The sequence below is a fragment of the Crocodylus porosus genome, unplaced genomic scaffold (assembly GCF_001723895.1).
Source record: "Crocodylus porosus isolate Cpor-Errol unplaced genomic scaffold, CroPor_comp1, whole genome shotgun sequence".
Lineage (NCBI taxonomy): Eukaryota > Metazoa > Chordata > Crocodylia > Crocodylidae > Crocodylus > Crocodylus porosus.
The window spans coordinates 64,808,615-64,822,676 of NW_017728950.1; the positions used below are offsets into that span (position 1 = coordinate 64,808,615).

The window sequence follows — 14,062 nt, forward strand, 5'->3', positions numbered from 1 at the left end:
CCTGCCCTTTGGACAGGGGGCTGGACTCGATGATCTCCCGAGGTCCCTTCCAGCCCTGATGTCTATGAAATCTATGAAATCTATGAAATAATTCTTTGCCGTTCTTCAGAATGCTTCATTTTGTACTGTGGGCCCTTTTTTTCAAATTAGCTCATTGCAAATACCATATGTGGTGAATACTACCTTAATGCAGTTCTCTACAGTGCTGGTTGATGTTTCGCTTGCCTGAGTCATTTTGAAACAACAAACTGTAATAATCAACTATTTGCAGTTATTGGATTCCTCTGCATTCTGATAAATCTGTTGCTGACTGATGTCAGGCTTTGCTAGTAGTATCATGAATTATCATAAGTTTGTTGCAGTTCCATCTCCAGTATTTTGCACAAAGCAATGGCCTTTGGCCATTTCTTCTGTTCACACATTCACTATGTAAGAAACTGTGTCTCCTGCATAGTACCATTCAGAAGTATTCTGCTTGGGTCTTTTGCAGCATTTCTCAATGCATTTTATTTGGAATCACTGTTTTGTTTCCTTTTTGTATTCACCAGTCAAGTCTAGTGTTCTTCCTTTCCAGATGGTCTGATAGACAAGGAAATCCAGTGGTTTTGTGCAAGAATCTTGACCTTATTTTTTCCCCCTTAAAGATGTGTAGCATAAGATCATAGGAAAATAAGTCTAGAAAAGAAGTCAAGTGTCTGTTTAACATGTTCTTGAAAATTTCCAGGAATGGAGATTCCACAACTTTTCTAGGTTGTCTGTTTCATTACTTCCCCACCCTCATGGTCAGAAAGTTCTTCCTCATCTACAACCTAAATTTTCTCTTCTACAGTTTGAGGCTATTGCTCTTATTCCTGTGCCATATGTAATGATCATTGGGTTTAGTAAATGCATGCGTACAATAAATGAGAAGAGCTAAACAACAAACTTTAATTGTAGAGCAGTAGGCAATCTCTGTAGACCTTTTATATCTCTCTAACTAACCAGCTAACTTCTTCCTAACTGAGGTACCATTTATTAACCAACTCCCTCAATGTCCTGTTAAGGAGCATCTCTAAATTATAACTTCTATCACTATACTCTACAGGCACAGAGAAAAGTCTATCACTTTTCAGGCATTTGAAGACTGTTATCAAAACCCTCCTCAGTCTTTCCTCTTTAGCTTCTGGACTAAATAGTCCTAGTTTTTCAGACTTTCCTCATAAGTTATATTTTCCAGGCCTTCAGTAACTTTTGTCATTCTCTGTTGGACTCTTTCCAATATGTCAATATCTTTCTTGAAGTATGGGGGCTGAAACTGAGCACAATACCCCATGTGAGGCCACACCAGTGCTAAATAAAGCAGAAGAATCACTTCCCTTGGTTTGCAAAAGACAGTTCTGTTAATACAACCCACTGTGCTGTTGGCTTTTATTTTCCGACACTGTTGGCTCATATTCAGTTTATAGTCCACCATAACTCATAGTTCTTTCTCTGTTGTAGCAGAGCCTAGCCAGTCATTCCCCAGTTTGTATTTGTGCAAGCAATTACTCAATCCCAAGAGAAGGACTTTGCACCTATCCTTGTTGAATTTCATATGAATGATTTCAGACTATTTCTCCAGTTTATCCAGGTCATTCTAGAACCTAGTCCTACTCTCTTATAGTGTCTGCAATTCCAGCCTACTTGGTGTTATCTGCAAATTTGCAAAGCATACATTAAATCCCATCATCCAAATCATTAATGAAGATGTTAAAGAATACCGGCCCCAGGATAGACGTTTGGGGAACTCCATTCAATACCGCCTCTGAACTAGACATTGAGCCATTGGTAACTACTTGGTGAGCAAAATGATTCAACCAGTTGAATATCCCCCGTACAGTACTTTCATCTAGTCTGTATTTCCTTAGCTGATTAATAAGAATCTCATGGGATACCGTGTCAAAAGTGTCCCTAAAGACAAGGTATATCACATCTACTGCTCCCCCAACATTCAAAGAGCCTGTCCTAGAAGGAAATTATATTGGTCCAGCATGACTTAGTCTTGATGAATCCATGTGGTCTGTTTTTGATCACTTTGTTTTCCTCTAGATGCTTCATACATCTAGAGGAAAACAAAACAGTCCTTGATGATCTACTCCATGAGCTTTTCAAATATTGAGGTAAGACTAGCTGGTCTGAAATTGCCAACATGCTCCTCCGATGAGAAGAGACTGCTGTTTAGCTATCTTGTCTCCTCCTACAATCCCTATTCTTCCACTCCATCAGAATTATTTCTGATGACCTATTTAAAATACAGCTAGATATCCTGGATTCCTTTTCCCCTCAGACCTGCCTCCCAGAGGATTGTACCCAGCATTTCTGTGAGTTTATTAAAGTACTCACACTCTGTTACTGTCACTATCTATGCCATTTTATTTATAGACAATGGTAGGAGTAATAGTATCATGTGTACCTATTCTTCCAAGGTTGTTTGATTGTTTGGTTGGTTGGTACATTTTTCCTCCACGAAATTGTGAGAAATGATTTACCACAAGGATGATGATTTACCACAAGGATTTCTTTTCTCCTTGTATTTTTACTTTCAAGTCCTGAAATCTTGGAAGCGCAGAATATAAATGATTATCAGGACTGTTCTCTAGTGGTTTGTGCTCTGTTTCAACAGTTCTTGTGTAACTCTGTATATTCAGACAACATTTTTACATCCAGTAACAGTGGCAAATCATTCCTTCTCCATTTCAACATAATTTGTCATGATGGCATCATTTCTATTGATCTGTGTGCCTTTGGTTCTCCATGCAACAATCCTATTGCAGCTACTACTTGTGAAGTTTCATCACTTAATGTTATTTCTTCTTTTTCCTAACAGCATTTTTGTTTCAAGGGTGAAAGACAACCTTCATGTTTGGAAAAGCTTTTCTAGATTCCTATCTCAATACCACTTGTTCCTTGTCTCTCACCCCCAGTCCTTTTAAAAGAAGAGTTTTGCTAAACTCAGTAAAAATCTTGTTAGTAGGTCACCATTTGAAAAAAAAAATGGGGGACATTGTAACTTCTAATTGCTTTATTCATTGGAATGAGAACAGGATGGGTTTCAACACTGACAAGTGCAAGGTGCTGCATCTGGGGAGGAAGAACCAGCATCAGGCCTAAAGGCTGGGGAACTACCTTCTCATCAGTGCAGAGGCAGAAAAGGATCTTGGAGTCATTATTGATGCCAAAATGAACATGGGCCGACAGTGTGGGGATGCGGTCAGGACGGCCAACCATACCTTGTCATGCATCCACAGATGCATCTTGAGCAGGTCCAAGGAAGTGATCTTCCCCCTCTATGCAGCACTGGTCAGGCAGCAGCTGGAGTACTGCATCCAGTTCTGGGCACTGCACTTTAGGAGGGATGTGGCCAGCATTGAGAGGGTCCAGAGGAGGGCCACCTGCATGATCAGGGGGCAGCAAGGCAGACCCTACGAGGAGAGGCTCCGGGACCTGAACCTGTTCAGCCTCCACAAGAGAAGGCTGAGGGGGATCTAGTGGCCTGTTACAAACTAGTCAGAGGGGACTAGCAGGCATTTGGGGAGTCCCTGTTCCCCTGAGCACTACCAGGAGTGACTAGAAATAATGGTCACAAGCTGGCAGAGTGTAGATTCAGACTAGACTTCAGGAGGTGCTACTTCACTGTCAGGGCAGCTGGGATCTGGAATCAACTTCCAAGAGAAGTGGTGCTGGCCCCTACCCTGGGGGTCTTTAAGAGGAGGCTAGATGAACACTTGCTGGGGTCGTTTGACCCCAGTACTGTTTCCTGCCATGGCAGGGGGTCGGACTTGATGATCTGCTCAGGTCCCTTCCAACTCTACAAACTATGAAACTATGAAACTACTTTGTTGGATCACATCTGGCATCTCCCTTTTTAAAGTTGTAACTAAAGGAACTAACTTTTTTTACACTCATTTGTATTTAGCTGCAATTCAGTTTGAGGTGGCACTTCCTGTGTTTCATGAGTTTTTTGTTTTTTTGTCATGCTATTGGTTTTTGTCATGTTCTTTCCTATTGCTGCCATGTACCAGAATGTCATTTGCAAACATTTTAGTTCCTGTTGGTTCTTGTAGGAGTTCATAAAGCTTTGTCTGAAACATCTCTTGTGAAGACAGTATGCCAAAAAGCATTCTCTGGACACTCCAATAGAGTGCTGAGAAGGCTTAACTTGCTGCTTGCTCTGTTTGTTCAGTCTGGTCTTTCTGGGTGCTTGTACGTGTGATGAAGGGGTCATGTCCATGTGATGAAAATTGTGCTTTTGTGTGGTTTAATGGCATTACACTTTACATGTACATGAGTTTTTGGTGATTTATATGAGTTTGCAGCAACATAAACTAATCCCTATCCTGATGTAGTGTAGCGTGCAATGATGCAGCTTGGAATGGTGTGGCCTTTAATTGGTCACATGTACATGGTAATTCACTGAATGACATGTGGGGAGCCTCTTTGTCGCTCATTAGGTGTTGCTACGATTTTTGTGTAGTGAGCCTCCTTGTCCACCAAGTGTCACTACAATTTGTAGGTATTTGTGTGTAATGAATGTTTTAGGACATCCTTAGCAGGCCAGGGGGAAGCCCTGGTGAACACTGCTGACTAGTGCCAAAACTTGCAACAGTTGCATAGCTCTTCCATGGGCAGCAAAAATCACCAGACTGTCCAGCAACAGCCACGAGGAACCCCTGCTTCCCTCCATACTGCACCTCTAAAACATCCCTTTGCAGCTGGCTGGGGCATAATTGTTCCCCAATGCCATTAATTTGGTTGTCGGTTTTACATAAACTTGACAAACGGAGTTCTATGAGCCCGCATGACTGCTTTATGAATAGAAGATGAGTTCTGTCAGCTCATCTGTTCATTCCCTCACTAGCTATGTATGAAGTGCTCAGCAGTTCAGACCATGTCCCACTGGGAGTGGTGTCTTGACACATTGGTTGCTGGGTAGCCTGCTGTTGTGTCATGCCCCAACAGGGAGCCTGTGGGCACCCACTGAGGGCCTAACTCTCAGTACATGGCTAATTGGGTAGCCTGCTACTGTGCCATGGCATACACAGGGCTAAAAGACCTAGCAGGACTAAAAGATGTCCAAAACAAGTATGCCTATAATATACAAAGTTGTCACTGGTGCAGAACCCCTCCTTTCTGCCTTGACCCTGCCTGGTGCCAGCATGTCCAATGTCCAAACTTTTCCAAGCAACAACAGGGTGGTGGTGGGGGGAGTGAGCTTCCCTTGGCCTAGGGTACCCCCTTATTGATCTCAGATGTCTGACATTTGGGGAGAACAGAGTGGACTGGGCCGTGTAGGTCTAGGTCCAATTGGACCTCCACCAAAACAAAGAGCCTGGTGCGGGTGCTGGGGGAGCCTGAGGTTGTGTGCCAGTTCATCTACCCTGATGTTGCCAGGAGAATAGGTGAGAGGGGCACAACAGGACAGTGATCCAGTGCTGTGTCAGGGCAGAGCTGCTGCAGGCGGCTTTCCACAGGGATGTCGCAAGAGCACAGCAAGGCAACCCACCGTATGACATGGCCCGTTACAGATACCTCCAGCTGCTAATGAAGGTACTGCATTGGCACTGACTCATAGGGACAGAGGCCTCTGGGGCATCCTCACCTGCTGAGACATCACCAACCACTGCTGCAACTCGTGGGGGATCTAGTGGAGAAGATAGCAGCAAGGTACTAGGCATGTCACCTGCTGTTTCCTCCGAGGAGGATAGGCCATGGAGCTCGACCACCACTCTGGTATGTGAAGCCCTGGGGACCCTTTAAGTTACCTGTCACCTGAACTGACAGCTGCGATTAGGCTGGGCTGTGAGGTGAAGGGGAAAGGAGGATGGCATAGGCTTTAAAGACTGTGGGAATTTGTGGGCAGTGCAGGGAGGTGCAGGGCAATGCACAGCAGGGAGGCACATCAGTGGCCAAAGCAGTTGAGTGCTTGTTTGCAGCCATTCAGGGCCTGCTACCACCTGCTGTCAGGCACCCCTTCTCAGTAATTTTGGGCCCATCACTTTTTATCCACTTGCAAGGTTCACTGAGTGCATCTTTTTAGAGCATTGAGCATCCTTAATTAACTCTATTTTCTGAATTCTTGATTTTTAGCTCCACTTGCAATGCTACTGCTGAGGACGTGCAGGCTACCGAGGCAGGTTGCCACTGATGCATGCATGGACAGGATCATGAACTCCCTCAGTGACTGTGAGCATTGGCTGTGTGAGATGGTGAGACACATCCATCTAGCTATGGACAGATTCATGGCCATCCAGCATGACAGGAATCGCTCTGAGTCCAGCAGGCATTTCCAGATCCCGGACAACTGGCAAATAATGGCTGGGCTCCTTGCAATGATTCTATGGCTGCTGATTGTTGGCCCTGCTTCTGCCTGGGAGTGGGGCAGGCCAGTACGGATCTGCTCTGCCATCTACCAGTTTGTAGTCAAGCTTAGAAAGTCCACCTTAGAGCCAAGGTCTTTCAGTTAGAAATGATTATTGTTTAGATTGTTTTTTCATTCATGAACCATGCATCATTATGGTAGTAAAAATAAATTCCTCTGTTATAGTAATTATGCATTGTTATCTTATAAAAGCTGTTCTGTGGTTTGTTTAATTATGGTTAATATTTGGTTTGTAAATAAAGGTTTCTATTTGCTTTGTTCGATTCTTCGTTTCTTGTTCCCTGTGTGTAAGAGGGGAAATGTAAAAGGGTTGGGGGAAGGGGATTGCTGGCTTGTAGGGTGAAGGGCTTGCATGAGCTGCTGATGGGCATGCCTGTCTTTCAACAGTGGCAATTAGCAGTTAGTCAAACCTGCCTGTCTGGTTTTGAATTTGCTTTGTTCTCCTCCACTGCAAATCACCAGCTGAACTCCTGATCCCTGAGAAGCTGCATTGGCTCAGGAAATGCGTGCGCTGTGCAGAACCCACCCGATTATTGTTCCCCTTGTTAACAAAATTCTGAGCCAGCCCACCACCACCCAGCCTGGGTTTGGCCACTATGTCTTTCTCTGGTCACAATAATAAGAAAGCCTTGAAAGCCCCTGGCCACTCTCCAAACTTGCCCCTTGGGTGGGATGACTGGGGAGCACTGAGAAGCACTGGGTTTGCTTCCCACATTCTGGGCAAACTACCCCCCATCAGTCTAGAGGTGGGTGTGTCCTCTTTCATTAGCGTAATGTATCTGAAACAGGCCTGGGTTTTCTTTGGTTTGGCTTACCTCCCCTACAAAAACCACACCTCTACAACCCTTCCCATTACAGCAGACAGACATGGATAAAAATTCATTTTAATTTCACTAAAGCATTTAGTGTATTGTCAGTAACCGAAGAAGAACTGAAATAATGCAGGAACACAATACCCACTCCCCATTTTCCTACAGAAGCAACAGCACTAACAACTAAAAACCCATCACCTGGCTTTCCTTTTCCCACAGTATCCCCTCTGTCTCACCCTCCCCTTCATCCGTAAAGCATAGTGGAGCTCTCCTTGGCCTGCTAGAGTAGGGGTGCCTATTGCTTGCAGGCACAGTGGCTGTCACTGATTGTCGCTATGAGGGAGTTGATCATGGATAGGGGCCTCCATGAGGATCAGCTAATGGATAGGGGCATGCACAGTGGATGTCACATGTGTGGTCCTGGGTGGGGGAAGGGGCAGCTCATGAATGGGGACCAGGGTCATGTATCTAAGGAGCTCCTCTCTAAACACCTCCACTTGCTGGCTCTCTGCAATATCCTGACAGGAGTGTCTGGCCAGGTCAAGAAATAGCTGCTGATTCTTGCTTTTCAAACTTTCTATACACCTCCCGGAGTTCATCCTGTCATTCATCTTCAGACTGTATTCATCATTCTGAGGCTGCCACCAAAGCCTTCATCATGCTTTCTCTTGACCATCACTGCCTGCAGTGGTGTTTATGCATTCACTCAGCTCCAGACTGTGCTGGTTTCCACACTTCAGGCACACACCTTCCAGCAGATGTGATAGCTGGTAACACAAATGGGGCAAAAAAGGTGTTCATGGTCAAAGATCTCACCCCTACTCTCTGAGCGGACAGATCTGAATGAATCTATCCATTTAGTCTTCTGCCTTTTTTCTGCTGAACATTTGACAGATTTCAGGGTTGATCCCCCAAAAAACCTAAAACTCCAAGGTTTTAGAGGAGGGGCAGTTACAGGAACTTGGGGTGTGTAGGAACTGAAATGCAAAGAGCAGGCCTGTCAATGTGAATGTCCCTGTTCAACAACCTTTAACTCAGGGTTCAGCCATTTCAGTGTTCTGCTCAGTGCCTGTGTTTTTTCTGCTGAGCACATGTCATTGAAAACTGGGTGCAGGGAGATTTTGGATATTTGTGACTTCGATATTACTTGGTGATTCTGGTACCTTGATGCCTGGCACAGCTTTTGATGTGCTAATGGGACCTATTCAGAAAGAGCACCAGAACCTTACACCCACATTTCTTCCCCAGCTTCTGCCAGGTTGCGGGTGTTTCCTGGGGTGATGCTTCATGGTGGGTCTATTCGTTGTTTCGCTAAGCACTATTATCCACAGCCCTGGGTGGATCATGGGTTTCTGGGGTCATTGGACATCCCAAGTTTTTAGGTGAGGAATAGTTACAGGAGCCTGAGGTGTGTAGGAATTGAAATGTAAAGAGCAGGGCTGTTATAATGCTAACAACCCTATTGAACAGCCCTCCCTATTCAACCCCTTTAGTACAAGCAGGTGGTGGTTTGAGCGAAACAGTAGTTGTTGTGTCCTGTATAACAACATGGTTTTGATGAATCCTGATGGAATCTGCAAGGAGAACCAGAAGCTGCTGGATGCCCTGGAGGTGTCTAACTGAAGAATGGAGGCACTTAATAATGTATATACTACTACTGAACACAACACAGGTTATGATGGACCTTCTACAAATGTGCTAATGCAGGGTAGCAGCTTCTCAGGCCTTGCTATTCCAGTCAGTGGGCCATGAGTTGGAGTTGGAGAACTGAGAGGAAGCCATGGATCTCAAGGCTGACAGGGTTCTGTGGATCAACCAATAGAGCAATGATCTCAAGGCCTGAGTTCATGCAAGCAGCTCTGACTGATGGGAGTGCATCGTACTATTGACATGGGATGATCAACAGTGGCTCGAGAGCTTCTCTGTGAACAGGGACATCTTTGTGCACATAGTCTTTCTACTGTTGCTGCACATTGTGCACCAGGACACTGTCATGCATCACTCTATGACACCAGAAAAGAGGGTGGCCATGGCCATCATGAAAGTGGCCACCCCCACCAGCCTCTGCTTCATTGGAAACCAGTTCAGTGTGGATCCCTGCACAGCCAGGATGGTAATATGTGAGGTATGCCAGGTGCTGCAGGACAACATAGCAAACAGCTTAATCTGCCTCCATAACCCCAAGGAAGTTATTGAAGGCTTCAAGGCCATGCACATCCCAATTTGATCTCCATCCCAGGGGAGCTGGTCATTCACCAAGAAGAAGGGATTTGCTTTGGTGATCCTCCAGGCCATAACTGATGATCACTGAGGTTGGTTCACTAACATTTATACAGGCTGGGCAGGCAGTACGCATGACGTGCATGTCTTTTGAAACTTGTTGCCTGGCATGATGGAGAAAGGACTATATGTTTCTGGAGTTCCCAAAGCAGTGATACAGGGTGTTGCTGTGCCCCCACTTATTATAGCAGATGCAGCTTACCCGTCCCTGTCCTGGCTTATGAAACTATATGGAAGACAAGTTACTGACTGGCGAAAGATGGTATTAAACTACTACCTCAGCAAATGCTGGATGACTGTGGAATGTGCCTTTGGCCGTCTGAAAGCATGGTGGAGGTCACTGAACTACAGGCTCAAGATGGAGCCAGAAAACATTATGGCATTCATTTTGGCAGCCTGCATGCTCCACATTATTTGTGAGACTAGAGGGGAGGTATTCAGTGAGTCCTGGTTTGAGGAAGTGTGGGAGGCAGTAGCCAGACAGAGATGTGGGCAGGCAGGGCATTGTGTCCCCTGTGATTAGCATGCAAATGCTGGTCAGGAAGCCATTGTACGGAATTGCCTAGCTGCACACGTGCTGGCTGCTGCAGATGGAGAGGGTGCTCTGTAGGCCACTGAACAATCAGTGCTGAACGCTAAACCATTCTGCAGTTACCTTTGAGTGTTTATATAAATAATAATAAAAAAATTCATTGCAACACTTCTGTCTGTCTCATAAGTACATTGTCTCTAGTGTGTGTGGTGGAGGGGCAGGCTGTGGGTATGGGGGAACTAGACAGGGCTGAAGTCTACAGGGTTTCCTTTGTTTTGTATGTATGAAGGAGGGGTATGAAATGTGGCAAGGACATTAAAATGCATTACCAACCATTGGTCACATTAACTGGATGCCTAATATGCATGTGAAGAAATAAGAAATTCATGGTGTGCTGATTTGTGCACATATTATAAGCACTTGGAGAATTTCAGTGCCCTGTTCAGAGAGAAGGGAGGTGATAATGAAGCAGCTCTCTGCTCCCGTCTCCTGGGAGGGGGCAGGGTATGTCCAGTCAGAAGGCCAGGGTCTCTCATTAGCCTGGGGGGGAGGGCAGGGTGAGCTTGGATGGTTGTTTTGTGGATTTGAATTTGGCAGGCAGAGCAAGGGGGACAGCCTAAAGAAACTGGGATTTGGAGGGCTATGGGAACCGAAACCCTAACAGAGACATGGAGAGCAGTGTCTGGGGATGGAAGGGAAACACTGAATGAAATAATGACCCCCACCCACAACAGTGAAGAAATGTGAATGCAGGAATGTGGATGCAGAAGTGGGGGGGGAGGTCCAGGCGTTTTCCGGAATTGAGACCCCCTATAAAATAATGCAAGGAGTGCAGTATCACAGTTCTAATTAGCATACCACAACACTCCAATAGACATATGAAAAGATATATAAGAAATTCATGGGGTGCAGATTTGTGCACATATTATAAGCTCTTGGTGAATTATAGTGCCCTATTCATAGAGGTAGTTGTTTGAGTGAAATAAAAACAAAAAGGTGGATTTACACACGAAATAAAGTTTACTTGATGACATAGAAACAGGAAAATAAAAAATAAGAATAAAAATAAAGATAGACTGAAAAGAATAAGAATAAAATAAGAAAAATTTTAAAAATATTGGAGCAAAAAATTCAAAAAAATTAAAAAGCATGTAAAATATGTGTCAAAATTAATTCAGTTAATGAAAGTAATGACATTTAATTGAACTGATTAATAAATTTGCACTACTTTCGGTAGTCTGTACATGTCAGTGAGTTGTGAGCTATAGACATCACCAGTCTGTAGTGGGGATTAATAGTGTGCAGCACCCCCTTGCTGTAATTTCACATGAGAAGATCAATGGGGTGGATTGTTATGCGATGCCCCCTGTAGTAATTTACTGTGAATAGTGCACTGAGCATTTAATGAGATTTAAGACCAATGATGTGTGAACAGTGATGGAAAAATGAAACCCACCATTTCAATTTAGGGGGCATAGAAAGCAACCCTGAAGGATTAAACCCCTGTCATGTGTACAATGGCTCCCGGTCTCCAGACCGAATGTAACCTACAGAAAATATATTTGCTGCAAAATACTTGCAAGTGACAACACCTGCAGTGGGTAACCTGTACTGTTATTTTGTTTAAATCAGTGTTGTCCAACTCGCTGCCCATGAGGGATTAATTTGCAGACTGGGCTTCCACTGGGATGCTGCTTCCCCCATGGCTCTGGCTGCTGCCGTTGGGGTCTCTGGGGCTGCCCTCCCTCTTCCGGTTTCTGCTTCCTGTCCCTGGATATGGGGTAGCCTGCAGGGCCCAGGGAGCCTGTGTCTCTGGGGGAAGACGGGGTGGAGATAGTTTATGACCTGCATTGTGGTGTGGCTCGGGAGCGGTCAGCTCCTGGCTGCTCCCAAGTTAAACAGCACAAATGTAAAACTAAGCGTTCCTGTATATCCAGATTGTAGTAGTATTATTCTGTTTAGGTAGTTGTTATGTTCAGGTAGTATGAAAAAAGGGGTGTGTGTTTGGTAATATATTTTTTGGACCAATACCTATAGTTGGAGGAGATGCTAGACAAGCTTTGGGGCACAAAGTGGCCATTCCTGATTGTCTAATAGTGTGAGGATTCTGAACCTGTACATTTTGCAGAATGAGTTTTTCATGCAAAATGTCCAAAATGTCACATGAATAGTCTGACCACATTTAACAAGGAATTAGAAATCAAGTGCCTTCCAGTTTGGGGTTTTGTCAGGAACTATAGTCATAGAGAAGGCTCAAATCGAAAGATTAGAGTACAGTAACTTCTTTCCCCAAAATCAGAGAAATTCAGATTGAGGCAGATTTGAGGTCCTGTTTTTTATTCCCTCTATATTAAATAGCTAAAAAGTAAAATGTCATATACTTTGGTTTCTGTATTTATAATAATTTGTATGATGGTTATTATTAAATGTAGTGTTTGATAAAGTCAAACCATCCAGAATGCTGCAATCCAAAAACCCAGGTGGAGTTCTGGATGACTAATAAACTGAAGAATACTGGGAAACAATGGATCTCTCAAAACTGTGGTTTGAAAACAAAAATAGAAACACTCTGACTGTGTTTTATACACTGTTTTTAATAGAACCCACTGCTTATGAACTATTTCAAGTTAGGTATCCTCAGAGGAAAATTTACATGTAACAGATTGAATTACCTTTGAGGAACAGATATATTGTTCTTTCAGACCTGATCCAAAGTCTACTGAATTCAAAAGAAAAATTCCTACTGGCTTCGATGAGCTTTGGGTCAGTTCATATATCTCAGTTTTTGTTAAAGTACAGTCCAGTTTCAGTACCAGAGGTTTCCATGCTTAATTTCTGTCTATGGGTTATAGAAATTCAAATTCAGAGTTACAATTACAAGACACCAGAAGTGTGGCTGCAGCTCAGGTACACAAAGCCTACATAGCTGTAAGTACTGTTGATCAGTTTATTTAGTGTTTTCATTTGAAACATTAACAAACAGTTATAGGAAATTCCCACTTCATTGAAAACTCCCATCAATCCTGGTTTTAAGTTTCAATATTTTTCTTTTCTCTTTTGTTTGAAGCTCTGACTCTGACTCTGAAGAAGAGCCAATTACAGAGGAAGAACTGGCCAAACTGAAGGAAGAAGTAGAAGAGAAAAAGAAACTAATTGCCACGTTACGAAACAAGCCATGGAAGATGAAAAAGAAATTAGCTGTTTTGAAGTATGGTCTCATTTTCTTATGAAATAATTGTTGGTCTGATACCTGCATGGCATCGTCCTTTCTTGAGCTTTTTTCTCTCTCAAATTTTGACTACTGTTTTTTTTTTCTATATCTATGGACTTACTCAGTTTTTAAGCAAATTCAAGTCCACCTCATTTTCACTCTGAAAGCTCATTCCTTTCAGAGTGAAAGGATGTGTTGTTGTGGATCAGTGTTCCTTTATCTATAGAGACGTGGGGTCAAAACATGGAGGATCTTTCTGACCATGGTGTCCCCCCACATCAACTGCTAAAATTACTTTTGCCTTAGCACTACCCAGGATGCTTTCTTGCCTGCATTCTTAGCAAATATTTCAAGATTAATGGGGAAAAACACTTTTTCTCTCAGGGTTTTGGGAAAATGAATAATATAATAATTACATTTGTGAAAAACAAACTTTAGGAAGGTTGGCTTGGCATTTCATACATTTTCTAGTATGTCACAGGCAAAACCTGACTTTTGCTTTAGTGAATGCTTCACTTCCATCTTAACTACAGTAAAAAGCTAATCTTTTTTTTTTTTTTTTTTATGTCTCTGGTGCCTATTAACATTATTTGCCTGTTATGTCCTTGGCTAGATTTTAGAGTTTTCAGTTTAGCTAATGTATTTCAAAAGTCCATTTTGCCTGACCTTCTACTATGTAGGTCTGAACTTTGCTGTTTGATTTGCATTTATAGTTTCATAGTTAATAGGGTTGAAAGGGACCTGAGCAGATCAAGTCCGACCCCCTGCCATGGCAGGAAAGAGTACTGGGGTCAAACGACCCCAGCAAGGAGTTCATCCAACCTCCCCTA

The 14,062-nt window shown here is 43.5% G+C and overlaps 1 protein-coding gene across 1 annotated transcript in view; it reads left to right on the top strand.

Moving 5' to 3' along the window:
• The window catches only part of TMC1 (transmembrane channel like 1), a 118,515-nt gene that overhangs the window by 22,758 nt on the left and 81,695 nt on the right, over positions 1–14,062 (top strand). Inside the window, exon 4 of the mRNA XM_019554751.1 lies at positions 13,089–13,229. Coding sequence (XP_019410296.1) covers positions 13,089–13,229 — 141 coding nt within the window. The remainder of the gene's footprint in view (positions 1–13,088; positions 13,230–14,062) is intronic.